We start from the raw sequence: 14,106 nt of genomic DNA on the forward strand, positions 1-14,106 counted from the left end.
TTAACATGCGTTAAGAACTGTACATAAACTGTACGAAAAAATGTTCACATCAGTACATAGAACTGTACTTATAGATGATGAAAAGCCTTAGCTCCTAAATATGTTACTGTAAGAATATAAATAGCGCTGAACATTTGTATCAGTTTATCCTTCTTCATTAATTTACAGCTCAGAATTACGTAATTGTTGTTACATAATTTTTTTTTTGGTTTGATTAAACATTCTAAAAAAATATAAACGCAGATTTCTACTGCATTAGAAGTATTACTAGGTGTTACTTAAGTGTTGCGTCGCACTACTTTTGAACAACATAGGCATTACTTCTGCACAACAACAACACAAGGTCCACCTCTTCCAGTATTCAGTGAAGCAACTTGACGCCAAGTATTATCCCTGAAATATTATAAAATTAGTGAAACTATTAACACTCAAATTCATTAGATCAGATCCCTGCCTGATTTGGATAGTTCAACCACGTAGACTTAGTTTAACCACTTCTCTTCAGCTTGACCCGGTAATACATTAAATCTGGGATCAAATTTAATGAATTTGTACTGCCTACCGCCGGTTCAAATTTGAATCACCGACTCAAATCTCCCTTAATATTTAACTTGGAGTCGATGGTTCAAATTTGAACCGGCAGAAGGTAATTCAGCATCGTAATTCGGTCCCTGCACAGTGCACAGTGTGGACACGTGTAAGGGGGTTTAGACTTATTTAATTAATCGGTATTTTATAAAACTTTTTATTCGAGAAGTAATACAACATTCATAAAAAACAAATCGCTTTTGTTAGTCATAAATCATAAAATAAATTTTATTTTAATGACAAAAGTAAAAACTGAAAAAGTGTGAAAAAGTACAGGCTGAAACATGGTTTAAAACAATTTTAGTGGATTTACACATTAAGATATATTTTACTTAGCTTTCTGAATCTCTTTACAGGTTAAATTTCAAAAAAATAATAGTTTTTTGCTTAAGTTTTTTTTTCATAAATGCAAACAAAGCCCACTTTTCGTCAATTTAATCAGACCAGTGTCCTTTTTGTCCACACTGTGCCCTAGTCCGATAAATTATAATTCTAGGCATCAACATATACTTATACGTGTAGCATTCGACTAATATGTTTACTTGATTACTAAAGATGAATATGATTACAAGATTGATACTGAATATCTAATTATTTATGACTGGAGATTGATATTACCTAGAATCGTAGCTCTCCACCAATGAGAGATATCCTGATCCGTCATATCCTCCAACTGCAAACAGCCTTTCTCCGAGTACACAAACACCTGGAGTAATAGGATTCTATTTACTTGTTGTGAAAAACCTATTGTAAAATAAGTAGGCTAGTTTAAATTATCAAAACAGTAAACTTTAAAACCTGAAATATTGAAAAAAAATTTAATTTTTAAAATAACAAAATAACCAGTCAATAAACATGGCTAAAAAATGCCTTAAACTTAAAAGCCAACCTATAAAACTTAATCCGCAGAAGCATCTGGATTCAAATAATTATAAACTTGTTAATAAAAAACCTACCTATCGCATCCCGTCCGATCGACAGACTCGCCACTAAGGTCCATGTATCCGTAGAAGGATCATATCTCTCCATACAACTAAACCTGGACTGGTTCGGATTTGTGGCAGCTGGAGAATCATGTCCTCCGACAGCGTAGATGAATCCATTAAGAACTCCTACTCCGACACCACCACGTCTCCGGCACATGTTGGCAACAAGGTTCCACTGGTTAGTGTGAGGATTGTATGATTCCACACTCCGGAGACAAGATGATCCGTCCCGTCCTCCAACTGCGTACAATTTATCATTCAACACTGCTACTCCGGCCGTACTTCTCTGAGTAGTCATCTGAGCTACAGGACTCCACTGACGGGTTGCTGGATCAAATCTCTCTACTGTATTCAGATAACTCCATCCGTCATGCCCGCCCACAGCATACAGAGGTCCTCCAAGTACTGCAACCCCTAAACCATGTCTATGTGTACTCATGGGCGGAACTTGGATCCACGTCCGTTCTGTTGGATCATAGCACTCAACAGTATTCAATGTTTTCAGCCCGTCTCTTCCTCCAACCACGTAGAGTTTTCCTTGAACCACACAAACACCAAACTGTAACCTGCGCCCAGTCATTGAGGCAAACTGTCCCCAGGTATCAGTTCTCATATCATACCGTTCTATACTAATAGCTCCCTTACTTGTATCAATCCCTCCCACGGCGTAAAGATATCCTACGGTGGATTTCCGTGGACAGGTTCGAGTAGATTGAAGAAGAGATCTTCGCTCCGGGAGAAGATGGTACTTCATGGCTTCTAAGATCAAGTGGTGGCACTCAGGATCACTTTTCAGCACAGGTTGGTTCTCAATATTGTCCGCTATGTACTGAGGAGAGAGAAGAGGAAGACGAATACACGCGAGCAGACGCGAGGCGTATTCTTTTCTGGTTGTAAGATCGTAGTTAACCCAATCCATAAATCCTTGAAATATAATCTCCTCGCTTGGAACATTCAGATCATCAGAGCTGAGTATATTCTCCAGTTCTGCTGCTGGAAGTAACATGAACTCCTGATTCTTCATAACATCCTGAACAATAAAATTTATTAACTCCAGATGGACAAAATAAATTACCAAACATATATTTATGATTTGAGGTTTGAATTACTGACAATTCTTAAACGCTTTAGTATCAATGTCTGAGATTTGTCGACCAATTTGTCAAGTTAATCCGTCACAAAGTTTCTTTCAATACGTTTCTCACATGGAATTAGTTTTTCAACATAATCAGCTTTATTACTGAATGAAATAGTTGTATACCAATCAATGCAAAAAAAAAAATGCTTAATCCCTACCTGAAAATTGTCCTCTGTAAATCTTTGTGAATAATCTCGTAACTGTAGACAACCCTGAGTATCTGCAAACCGTTGTATCCCTATACAGTTGGAGGGGTGGAGTAGTTTCCGACAGAAGGTGCTGCAGGCATCAACCACAGCTGGGAGTTGGAGAAGACAAGCTGCAGATAGAAGATTCTCTACATTCTCTTCATGTAGTTCAACTTTACCTAAGCATTGGGATGCGAGTTAAGATAAAAACTAAAACCCCATATTCAATTTTCCAATAATAGTAGAAGATAAGGGAGCAGTGAAATGAAATTGTTTATTTATCCTAATCTACAGGGTTACCAAAAAAAGAAATAGGTTTCAGAGCAGACTACGGAATGTATACCGTCTATTTTTCTTAATTCACGATTCATTTCAACAATAAACTTGTTTCTTACTTTGACCAAACTATACAAAGGCCATACAACTATATTTAGACAGAGAAGACTTAATTTTTCCATGGAATCGTCATATGTAAAGAATTTCAGATGTTTTTACAGTCTCATCTTTTGTGGGTAAATATTATTTATTTGTGAACCTATCGCGGATCTTACAGTGTTCCCTTTACTTTAGATCCTTTACCTGTATAACAGTAGTCGACTAGCACCTTGAGTGCCCCAGGTTCCATCCCATGTATCTCAACTCTATCCCTCTCCGCCTCCACCATGCCGCTGGTAAACATGGCGGAGAAATAGTCCGAAGCGGCGGAGAGAAGAAGTTTGTGCGCCGGGAACTCAACTCCGCCACAAATGAGGGTTACGTCAGTAAACACACCACTTGTAGCAAAACTCTAAATATTAACAAGATCGTTTTATAAACCATCTGACCGTTAGGCTAGGTAATCACTTCTATTTAAACCCCATCCCCCTCAGTGGTAAATATCTCAGTCGTCGTCGTATATTTTAATACAATGAAGAGAAACTTCGGCTTCCATCTTTATTTTTACAAAGTTTTAAAAAGAATGGAAAAACATTAGCATGAAAACAAAAAAAGCTGCCAATTATTTCCTTTACTTCCTTTTAAATTTGTGATTAGAAAAAGCTTGCAAAAAAAACTAAAATAAAAATCGTCTTCATTAATTGATAAAAACGCTATCTACTGTAAGCAGTGCTCAGGATCTGGATCCGTTGGATCCGCAAGATTTAGGCTTCCTGGATCCGGATCCGCAAAAATATGCGGATCCACGAATCCAAGGGGTAAAATATCGACCAAAAACTGAAAAAAAAAAATTTTAACTCCTAAAACCCAAATCTGAACTGATGAAAAAAAGAGATTATAAAATTTCCTCATTTCTGAATGGTTCATCAAGTTCTAGGATAAAAATAAACGAAAAAAAATAAAAAAGAAATTTTGAAAATTATTTTTTGTTTAAAAAATTTAGTAAATCTTAAAGAAATGACCTGGATCCGGATCCATTTTTTTCCAATGCGGATCCAGGATCCGGATCCACATCAAAATTGAATGGATCCTAAGCACTGTCTCAAAGGGAGCACTCCATGGACAAATACATTTATGTCACTTTAATTATTATAGTTATCTAACCTGAACCCTAGTGAGTATACCCTGAGAGTGCTGAGGGTCGGAGTAGGTTTCATCATGAAGACTATTTGGAGATCCTAGAACCGTCTCATCACTCAACAACCTTAAATATAAAAACTTTACAAATCTTCATATGATAAAATAGCATAACAGCAGAAATGAGAATCTTGTGATCAACTGCTGGATACAAAAAGACGTCATCTCTATACTCCAAGTACAAATGTACTCTATATATTCTAGGAATAGTATCTGCCTACTATACTGCATTAAACCAAGTAAAACTATACCGTACATATTCTAATAATAGTATCTGCCTACTATACTGCATTAAACCAAGTACAACTATACCGTACATATTCTAATAATAGTATCTGCCTACTATACTGCATTAAACCAAGTACAACTATACTGTAATTTGTTTTTGCGTAGTTCACGAAACCATTTGGCGCACACCTTTCCAGTCAAGATAGGGTTTTAATTTTTTGTGTGTGTATTCTAGACATGTTTATCTCCATAATAACTGATATGCATGTTGATAACCAAATTAGGGATGGGCATATTACAATTTTTGTGAAAAAAAACGAAAAAAGGTGAAATTTTAATCAATTGACGCACCCTGAAAAAAAATGTTAAGAATTTTTTAAAAATTATTTTTGAAAATCTTTCAAAATTTTGCATTTTTCTGGCGACCTTGCATCTCTGTACCAAAAGTGACCCTAAAAATGAACACCCCTAATGCTCCTATCTGGAACCCTGATGACAAATCTACAAGTATTCCCACGTAAGTATCAGATTTAACCATGCTATCAAGTCAGATAATCCAAACCAAGATATTCAATTTATAGTGTTGTTCCTTTTAAACAATTTTTTATTGATAACCAATTTCTGTATCTTTGAAGTTTTATCAAGCTCCACCCACAACTTCATAACAAATATGATATAATATTTTTCCAGATACTTAAAATATTCACAAATTCTCACCCCAAGAAAAATGATGGATAATGAATTCCAAGAAAAAATTTACTCCTGGATTGACAAATAAGCAATCCCGACTGCCACCATAACCCAAGTGTTACTATCATAGAACTAAGTTATATAGCCAAGTTATCAAAGTTCAGAAGAGCTGTGGTACAAGTTGTTCTTAGCTAACCTTGGACTGCTGAGACTACGACAAACTGAGTAGCTTATACTGCTCCCGCTGGAAAATGATCTTGTTAAATCGTCCATCCTCGCCTTTCATTTACCCGTGCGTGGAATCATACCTGATTCGGCCGTGTCAAGAGAGCTTCCATCTTCTCTGAAAAAAATATCATTTAAAAAATGTCAGTTTCTGAGAAGAAAAAAAAATGAGTTTCAATGCACGGTTCAGGTACATTGTTTAACATTTACAAGAGAAGTTTCTCAATCTCCTGCTGGATGGTGGTGATCTGAGGTTTGATCTGAGAACCCTCATTCTGGGTCACACTGAAAATACTTAAATTTAAAAAAAAGTAGTTTTCATGGTTTTATCTCACAATTTACAAGCTCAAAATGTAGATGATAAAAAACTTAAAATGTTGATCATTTCGTTGCTTTACTTTCTCTTTATTCTTAGATGTAAAAAGAACCGGTTTCTGATGTGATCTATTTTAAAGTATCAAAATGCAAGGGTTTCAGGCTTCCCTTAGGATGTTTTATTTAAAATGTTTGATAGATATTTTATATGACTAACCTGGCAGCAATGACCGGCCTGGAGACACCACAAGCTCTACCCAGGGCCTGCTTGGACCTAACGAACACGTAGGGAACATTCTTATCCTCGCACAACAGCGGGATGTGGAGCAGAATCTCCAGGGGCTCGCTGTCGGCGGCCAGAACGACAAACTCTGCCTGTCCTCTGTTCAGAGTCTTGGTAGCCTCGTTAGCTCCCTTCCTGAGCTGCTTGTAGTTGCTGGCCTGCTGAACCAAGTTTAGGATCTTAGTGGTCAGAGCCTAGTCAAATAGTAAGGTTTAAATTTGTAATACTAAAATTCTGTTAAAAGAAATATCGTTTAACTTGAAACTCGAAGCGTAATTTCAAAAGACCCTTCATGCAAAGCTGGCAATGCCTGTTTTACAATGGTACCCTTGAAAACTTTGTCTGATCAAGTACGATATCAATGTTTTGATCTTTAAAACTGTTCATTTTCTTTTGTGGTTTCCCTGCGAAAGTGACTGGCGCAAATCTTGTTTATAAAAAGCTATGGAGCGACTCACAGAAATAAACAATTTTCAAATAATAAAAAATGACGGTATCTTCCACATATTTGTTCAGATAAAGGTGTCAAGGCTACCGTTGTAAATGCGGCGCAGCGTTGTCATCTTTGCATGAAGGGTTACTTGAAATTACGCGTAAATTCCTTTCAATTAGTAATATAAGGTTCTCTACCTGCTCGGCCAGAGGGTATGCCTTGGGGTTAACTTCCTCAGTCATGATGATCCTGGTTGGTTTAGGAACTGTGTATATGCAGGGATAAGATGTTGGTTTTAACCTCTCTGCTCTGCTCGCCTGGTAGTAGGTTCACAGCGTCACTGCTTCACGGAGGATATTCTGAAACGACAAGATGTAACAACACTAACTCTGTGGAATACATCTTCAAGATATATATTCAGGATACAAAATAAATATAAACTGGGAATTAAATTTGAGGGGAGATAAGTCAAATAAAATTATTCACAATTTAGTCGATAATGGTTTAAAATTTTAATCTTTACGCAAAGGGGAGACATGAATACTAAAGATCCTAGAACTAAATACAAGATCATGATACGGATTATTTTAATATATATTGAAGTATTTTAATCTAGTTTCTCTAGATCAGAGGAGTCACTGCGCCGTCTTCTCTTTCTCATCCGCTCTTCACTGGAAGATCTAGACGGTGAACGTCTTTTCTGTGATCTGCTTCTACTTCGACGTGTTCTTCTCGTTCTGCTGGTTGATCTTCGCGGAGGAGACACGTCCCGTCCTCTTGATGATCTGACCCCTCTCCGGGTCCCTCGACTAACAGAACGGTCTGTTCGTCTCCTGGATTGCCCATCTTTACTCCGAGATACTGATCTACTTTGTCTAGCTGCTGGGCGGGATCGGGCTGGGGGAGGACTGACACTTCTTCGTCTCGAACTCCTTTAGATAAAAAGTATATATTTTAAAACTTGAAATATTTATTTATTTTCCCTTAGATTATGAGAGCTACCACAAAAATTTGACGCAATTGGTTCAGCTATTTCTACGCCTTAAGGTATGCAAGCTTGATTTCAAGTGACTCTCCGCACAAAAGTGACAAGGCCCGACTCAAAACAATACCATAAAAACCTTAATCTGATCAATAATTTGGAAGAAATTGTGATTTTATAAGCTTAAATTGTCACTTTGATAGTGAACCACGCATGAAAAGTAGTCAGTTTTTAATATCTTAAACATAGATTTCTAATTCATAATTTATCAGACAAAGCTTTTAAGGATAACGATGTGAATCGGGATTGCCATTTTTACTTGGCGGGCCGCTTGAAATACGCATACAGTCTCTTTAACAGTTAAACAGCTAGTGATAAATAAGTTTGAAATTATTTGTGGTTTGTTTTCGGAACGAAAAAAAAACAATTTTATAAATTAATGTATTGTATATATACATAAAAGTAGGCAAGGCAAGGGAAAGTTATTTCAGAGGTGCATTTTTTTGTACTGCAGTGTACTGTCTTTGGGCGGTGATGTAAACACAAGACGGATGTCGAAGCCTGACATGGGAACCATCTTTCACATAAAAATCAATGAAATATTCTAGTCATAGGAAACTTTTATGTGAATTATCAAAATTCAAAATCATCAAAATTATCAAAATTAATGCTTTTAACCTCCTCGGATACTCAGCGAACACTGACGCATCTATTCTTGTTAACAAATTTCGACCAGAAAGAACTTGTTTCAATATGTACGCGGAGTAAACGCGACCGCAATGAACTTTCCTAGCATTCGTACCTTGGAAGTAGGCATAAAAACAGCAGAACCTTTTAATTAAGACCATTTGCTAGCAAGCCCCCCCTCCCCCCTCCCTTCTTATAATCTTATTCTAACCTTTCCTCCGACCGTCTGTACGAAGCGGGTGGTGAAGCTCGTCGTTTATATTTTACAGGTTCTGGACTGGGACTCTTCTCTTCCTTAACTTCTACCTCGGACTCTGAGTCTGAAGTGGACTCTGAGGACTCGGACGAAGATTCTTTCTTCTTCGGTTTCCTTTTCAACACTGGTTTCTTCTTCTTAGGTTTATTTGCCTCGTCCTCGTCACTACTGGATTCTGAGGAACTGGAATTCTTTGTTCTTTTGGTTCGTCTAGCTTCCAGCTCTTTCTGCAGGATTCTCTCAACCTTCTTCAGGGCCTTGATCTTCTCCTTCACACTGTCATCCTCATCTTCGGTTGTATCTTTCTTCTTCTCCACTTCCTTGTTGGGTTTATCATGAGATCTGTCCCGTTCATTCTTAACCTGAACCTCAGGAACTTCTCTCCTATGTTTATATCTTCTTGTAGGTTCGGGAGATGATTCTTTACTCTCCTTCTGTCGGTTAGTTTCCTGGGTTTCACTTGAGGAACTGGCACTCTTCTCTCGTTTAATTTCCTTCCTAGGTTTAGAGCTTCGTTCTTCTCTTCTTTCTTGCCTGGACGACGGGGATCTTGTAGTTTTCTTCCTTGCTTCGGGACTAGAACTGTCATGCCTGTTTCCATTTGGAGCTTTTCGCCGGCCTCTACTTTCATCAGGACTCAAAGCTCTCCGTTCTACTACCGGGGATGAATCATGACGCCTACTACGTGGATCTTTTTTCTCAGAGACCATACGAGATTTTCTTCTGGAATCTTCTTCGTCAGAGGACAAGGAGACTTGACGTCTCGAAGATTTCTGGGGTACTCTTCTCTCCATCTTCTCATCATCTGAGGATACAGATCCTTTCCGTTTAGAAGATTTCTGTGCTGCTCTTGTCTTGGTTTCATCTTCCGAAGAGAGTGAAGATTTCCTTCTAGATTTATTGCTTCTTTCCTCCGCTTTTCTTATATTCTCTGGTGTATCGTGTCTAGTGAGTTCAGGGGAAGAAGAGGGATGTTTTCCTCCCCGCCGCTGTTCTCGAGAAGGAGAGCGGGAATAATGTTTTCTTTTCACCGCAGACGGAGCGCGTCGTTTGTTTCTGACAGGAGAAGGAGATCTGCTGACTTCTGCCGGTCTTCTACTGCCCCTGGAGTCGGACCTGTCTCTGCGTGTTCTCACGTTCTCAGAATCAGATACACTTCGTCGTCTTCTCTCACGGGAATCCCCATTTCTGTGCTCATCCTGTCTATCATACTGGTCCCGGTGTCTATTGGATTCATCAGTCGTCCTCCCTTCAATCCCCCTTGTCGTTCTGGTCTCCTCCTGTCCTTTCATCTGCCAACGGATAGATCTTACAGGACTATCACGCTCGTCCTTGATCTTGGGAAACCCGTCCATCCTCTCCGCTCGTCTTGTATCCTTCTCCCGAGATATAGACGGAGATTTCTTTTTCTCCACTCCTTTCTTCTCTTTCTTTTTCTCGTCCTCGGAATCTGAAGATGAGGAGGATGACGATGAACTAACTGACGCTTTCCTTTTACGCTTCTTCTTCTTTTTCTTCTCCTCGTCTGAGGGTATCGTTTCGTATTTCTTAGCCATCTGATTGGTTGCAACCTCCAAAGCCTTCCTGTCAAAACTACTACCCTCGATAAACTTTTCCGAGATACCGAAAGCGTCCTTAAGTCTGGCGTTCTTCTCCTTTTGTGCTTCGGCAATCTGATGCGTGTCTTTCCCCACCGGCCGACCAAACTCATCCACTTCAGTGAAAGCTTTCTTGGTCATCTAAACATAAAAAGTGGAATGTAAATCAAGTAATTATATTTACTACTAGCTGAAGGGCCCGGCGTTGCCCGTGGAAAAAAAAAATAATTTTTTTTAAAAAATTTAGATTTTTTTCCTAGCCTGTAATACCCCCCTCCCCCCCGGCCACCATTGAGTTTCCACAAAAAAATTCAGCCTAATCGGTCTAGCCGGTTGGGCGGCTTTAGGCAACATATAAATACACAAATGTCTCGTTTTATTATGTATGTAGTTTTGGTCATAATATCCCAAAAATAAAAATATTATAAATGGACATTTCACCCCCAACTAAGCTTCCTGTGTGTAATGCTGGGGTTTGCAGTACTCTGAACAAAGAAATAGTAGGGTTTATATTATGGACAATTGGCGATATTATGGAAAAGCGAATTGATTCCTGGTATAAAATAAATCCACCAAATAAAATTTAATCCCCGAAATAAATGTATAAATTAGAAAATCCTAAAAGGTTAGACCAACCTCTTTACTAAGGAGCTGACTCCTGAACAGAGAAACCTTCTCTTGAACAGTTTCCTCTGAATATCCTTGCTCCTCCAGCTGCTCGGCCAGCTCCATACATTTAACCTTAAGAACAATGCACGTTACATTCATCGGAAAAACTGTGGTAAATATTTACTCAAATATTTACCCCAGGTGCTATTAATAGGGCCTTGTTTCCTCTAGTAATGAATTAATTATTGGGTAAATGTCATAGGATTGGTAAAAGACTTGCAAAATATCCATTTAGTCCCCGACGGATGACCATCGAAAATAAAAGAGAAAAACAAAACAAGAAAATGTTTAATACAACGGTTTTATGTCACAATAAATATTTTTTTTATCACCTACCCAATGACAAACTCGAAGTTCTTAGAGAAATCTATGGAACGACATGATAAATTTGATTAGGGATGAAAAACCAGGACATCATAACCTCCTCTACTTTGAAAAACTTACCTCGAGTTTGCGTTTCCTCTCATGGTCCAGAATTCCCTGGTTGGGTTCCCGGTTAGTAGAAGCATCTAATCTCTTAATATCTTCCTCAGTTTTATATTTAATATCATTCTTCCCTTGACGCACAAAGGCAAAGTTCCTAAAACATTATATTTTTATTGATCAAACTTTTACAAACAAGCAACACAAAAGTGATTCAGAACGTTGTCAGTTTAGGACTAAAAGAAAAATATGTATTCTTTGTTAATTAATAGAACAAGATATCAAAGGCCAGTCCTGGAAGGGGGCAGGGGAATGAAGGAGAACAAAATTTCCAGAATTGATGCTACAATACACATAAACCTGTCAAGATTACAAAAAAACATAAAGCTGACCTACATCCCGTACTGGGTCCCAACATACAACTGAATGTAAATAACAAAATTTGATGAAGTCTTAGGTATACGGACCCGGATTCGACATATAAATTTGACAATAAAAATCAGTTAGAGTGTACGTAAATGCCAAGCCATGTTTAGCAAGAAAACTAGACAATACAATGGTGAACATAATGTTGTAATCTATCAAAATAAATTAATTTCATAAGTTTCAGGTCCGTCCCAGTATACGGTTTTATGGACGGGCCCCCACCCCCCTCTTATCAATTTTGTTTAGGACCATTAATTTTAAGTAATTTTGAATTATTTATTAAGGTCGATAAGGAACGCTGCGACAAGGACAGACTTGGAGCCGAGCGCCGCGGCTAGGACAGGCTAGGAGGCCGGGCGCTGCGGCCACATGACAAATTTTCTCCATATATAACATATGAGATCCATTTTCAAATATGAAAGGGGGCGGGGTTAGGCAATTACCCTAAATTTGAAATAATGGCATAGACCATCCGATAAAAAAAAACATGTTCAAAACTGCTTTTATACACTTACCGTTGAACGTAACCATTTGTTCCAGAACCTCGTGCAGTCTCTAATCCTATCCCATTATACATTGTATGTTGATTTATGAAACTTCTGAAATATTTTTTAGTCAAAACGTTTCTATCTCACGTTTCTTCCAAACTCTCCGTGCTACTGTGCTTCGCCAATCGCCAAGTTCGCCGTTTGTTAATGTTAGGCCTCTGCAATTGCCGCAGAACTTTGTTTGTAATTCACGTGTATAAGGAACAAAGTAAATCAACCAATCATTTAAATTTTCTTTGTCGTCTTATTTTTGAATAAAACTCGGACTAACGTTCAGATGCACTAATATTTTCAGAAAAAAAAATTAGTTTGAAGAAATTTTTTGTTGGAGATGTTCATTTGCACTAACATTTAAATTCAATTTATAGAAAAAAATTAGTCCGATTAAAAAAAATGTTGTTGGACATGTTCATTTGCACTAAATTCGTCCAATTGCACTAATATTTACAGAGAAAAAAATTCGTGCGCTTGAGCAAATATTTTTAGTATTAACCAGATCAATGGCACGCGTATTTGTACTAAAATATTCCTGCAGCGGGAAATCAAAAGTTAAAGTCCAATTGAACGTACATAGCTCGAATTTGTCCATTTGCACTAATGTTTGATCGCACTACAAACCGGTTACTGTAGATCAACTGTTTAGTGCAATGTACGTTAAAGTTCAAACGGACATTAGTGCAAGAAGTGCAAACGCGTCGCACCTGGGATTAACAAAATTCCAATGAAAAATTTCATATTTAAAAAAAATTAATTCCACATTCCATTACTTATTATTCATTTATGTTCGAATTACCTAATTTTTCTGAAAATCATATTTCATACATGAGTATTGAGCATTAAACGTCTGCCTTTCCTTTCCCTTTGTTAAAACTATTTAATTTGCATTAGTCAATTGATCTACTTTTGTAATTTAGTCCATTAGAGGTTAGTCCCAATGAACATTAGCTCAATCGATCACTGTAGCGCATTCCATAGATTTCATCAATTAAATGCAGGCGCAGCTTATATTTACCAGGGGGGGGGGGGGATATTGAATATGTCAAAACCATGAGCAGCTTGGAGACCTAGAATTTGGAAAATGTTTCAGAAAAATTTGGATTTTTATATAAGCATCTTTAATTTGAGTGAAGAAGTAAAACTCCATATAATCTGTCATAACAATAAACGTGAATGAATCTCTTAATGACTAAAATAACGATATTAAACATGAATCTCTATTTTCAACCAGCATAAAATTACAGTTTAAACTAATTAGAAAAGAAAAAAATCACATTTATTTATAGTTGAATCACAACTCGTAAACCAAAATATCCGAAATTAATGTGTTCTATATTGTGACAAATATAGGTTAATCAGGATAATATGAAATCATCACCATAAACCAGAGAAATAAAATAATTTAAAGACTAATAAAATAACTTGCACTTATGGGAATGTAAGGTTCTCCACCACTCTAATAATATAAAAATTCATATTTTTGCTAGAAAATAGGTCGACTTAACTTTTACTTTCCAGTAATAATAAAAGAAGAGGGGTGGGCCTGAGATATAAATAATGCATCATACTTAGGAAGTGGAAATCAGAAACTTACCAGGCACAAGCTTAAGGATAAATGCTGATTTTAACACATTAATACAATTTTACAGTTCACAGTTGGAGGCCAAATTAGTAATGTTGGGAATTTAAAAAGAATATTGAATGGAGAGCTTCTGGTCCGAATGAAAGATATATGTGCATATGTAAAAATAGAACGATAAGACATAGGACACTGGGACACTGGAACACTGTAATGAAGGGATAGGGTATAAAAGCACTTCAATAAGATCCAGTTTTATTAAAAGAAAATTCAAATTAAAAAATTTAAAAAAAAA

General features: G+C 37.2%; 3 protein-coding genes across 3 annotated transcripts; all 3 read right to left on the minus strand.

Moving 5' to 3' along the window:
* Positions 1 to 193: 193 nt before the first annotated feature.
* Positions 194 to 5,826, minus strand: LOC111700547 (kelch-like protein 1). Its single transcript, XM_023471505.1, has 7 exons — positions 5,587 to 5,826; positions 4,440 to 4,539; positions 3,480 to 3,687; positions 2,871 to 3,079; positions 1,545 to 2,604; positions 1,207 to 1,294; positions 194 to 393 (listed from the first exon to the last, which is right to left on the minus strand). Exons 1-7 carry the CDS (start codon positions 5,661 to 5,663, stop codon positions 318 to 320), a joined length of 1,818 nt encoding a protein of 605 aa, XP_023327273.1. The 5' UTR covers positions 5,664 to 5,826; the 3' UTR covers positions 194 to 317.
* LOC111700551 (NHP2-like protein 1 homolog) lies at positions 5,733 to 7,006 on the minus strand. Its single transcript, XM_023471509.1, has 3 exons — positions 6,844 to 7,006; positions 6,148 to 6,407; positions 5,733 to 5,900 (listed from the first exon to the last, which is right to left on the minus strand). Exons 1-3 carry the CDS (start codon positions 6,886 to 6,888, stop codon positions 5,822 to 5,824), a joined length of 384 nt encoding a protein of 127 aa, XP_023327277.1. The 5' UTR covers positions 6,889 to 7,006; the 3' UTR covers positions 5,733 to 5,821.
* LOC111700546 (serine/arginine repetitive matrix protein 2) lies at positions 7,004 to 12,344 on the minus strand. The gene is made up of 5 exons (XM_023471504.1): positions 12,203 to 12,344; positions 11,283 to 11,418; positions 10,806 to 10,910; positions 8,527 to 10,310; positions 7,004 to 7,578 (listed from the first exon to the last, which is right to left on the minus strand). The coding sequence occupies exons 1-5, from the start codon at positions 12,262 to 12,264 to the stop codon at positions 7,254 to 7,256; spliced, it is 2,412 nt and encodes an 803-aa protein (XP_023327272.1). The 5' UTR covers positions 12,265 to 12,344; the 3' UTR covers positions 7,004 to 7,253.
* Positions 12,345 to 14,106: the final 1,762 nt, after the last annotated feature.

Source organism: Eurytemora carolleeae, unplaced genomic scaffold (assembly GCF_000591075.1).
Source record: "Eurytemora carolleeae unplaced genomic scaffold, Eaff_2.0 scaffold385, whole genome shotgun sequence".
In the NCBI taxonomy this organism is placed as follows: domain Eukaryota; kingdom Metazoa; phylum Arthropoda; class Copepoda; order Calanoida; family Temoridae; genus Eurytemora; species Eurytemora carolleeae.

What these genes read in the sequence shown, in the direction of transcription:
- LOC111700546 (XM_023471504.1), bottom strand. Translation starts at nt 12,264, where the DNA reads ATGTATAATGGGATAGGATTAGAGACTGCACGAGGTTCTGGAACAAAT. An exon ending in ACAAATGGTTACGTTCAACG is followed by an intron (nt 11,419 to 12,202) that starts GTAAGTGTATAA and finishes ATAATGTTTTAG; the next exon opens with GAACTTTGCCTTTGTGCGTC. An exon ending in AGAGGAAACGCAAACTCGAG is followed by an intron (nt 10,911 to 11,282) that starts GTAAGTTTTTCA and finishes ATTGTTCTTAAG; the next exon opens with GTTAAATGTATGGAGCTGGC.
- LOC111700551 (XM_023471509.1), bottom strand. Translation starts at nt 6,888, where the DNA reads ATGACTGAGGAAGTTAACCCCAAGGCATACCCTCTGGCCGAGCAG. An exon ending in CATACCCTCTGGCCGAGCAG is followed by an intron (nt 6,408 to 6,843) that starts GTAGAGAACCTT and finishes CTATTTGACTAG; the next exon opens with GCTCTGACCACTAAGATCCT. An exon ending in AGGCCGGTCATTGCTGCCAG is followed by an intron (nt 5,901 to 6,147) that starts GTTAGTCATATA and finishes AAGTATTTTCAG; the next exon opens with TGTGACCCAGAATGAGGGTT.
- LOC111700547 (XM_023471505.1), bottom strand. Translation starts at nt 5,663, where the DNA reads ATGGACGATTTAACAAGATCATTTTCCAGCGGGAGCAGTATAAGCTAC. An exon ending in AGTCGACTACTGTTATACAG is followed by an intron (nt 3,080 to 3,479) that starts GTAAAGGATCTA and finishes CCCAATGCTTAG; the next exon opens with GTAAAGTTGAACTACATGAA. An exon ending in GTGGAGAGCTACGATTCTAG is followed by an intron (nt 394 to 1,206) that starts GTAATATCAATC and finishes ATAATATTTCAG; the next exon opens with GGATAATACTTGGCGTCAAG.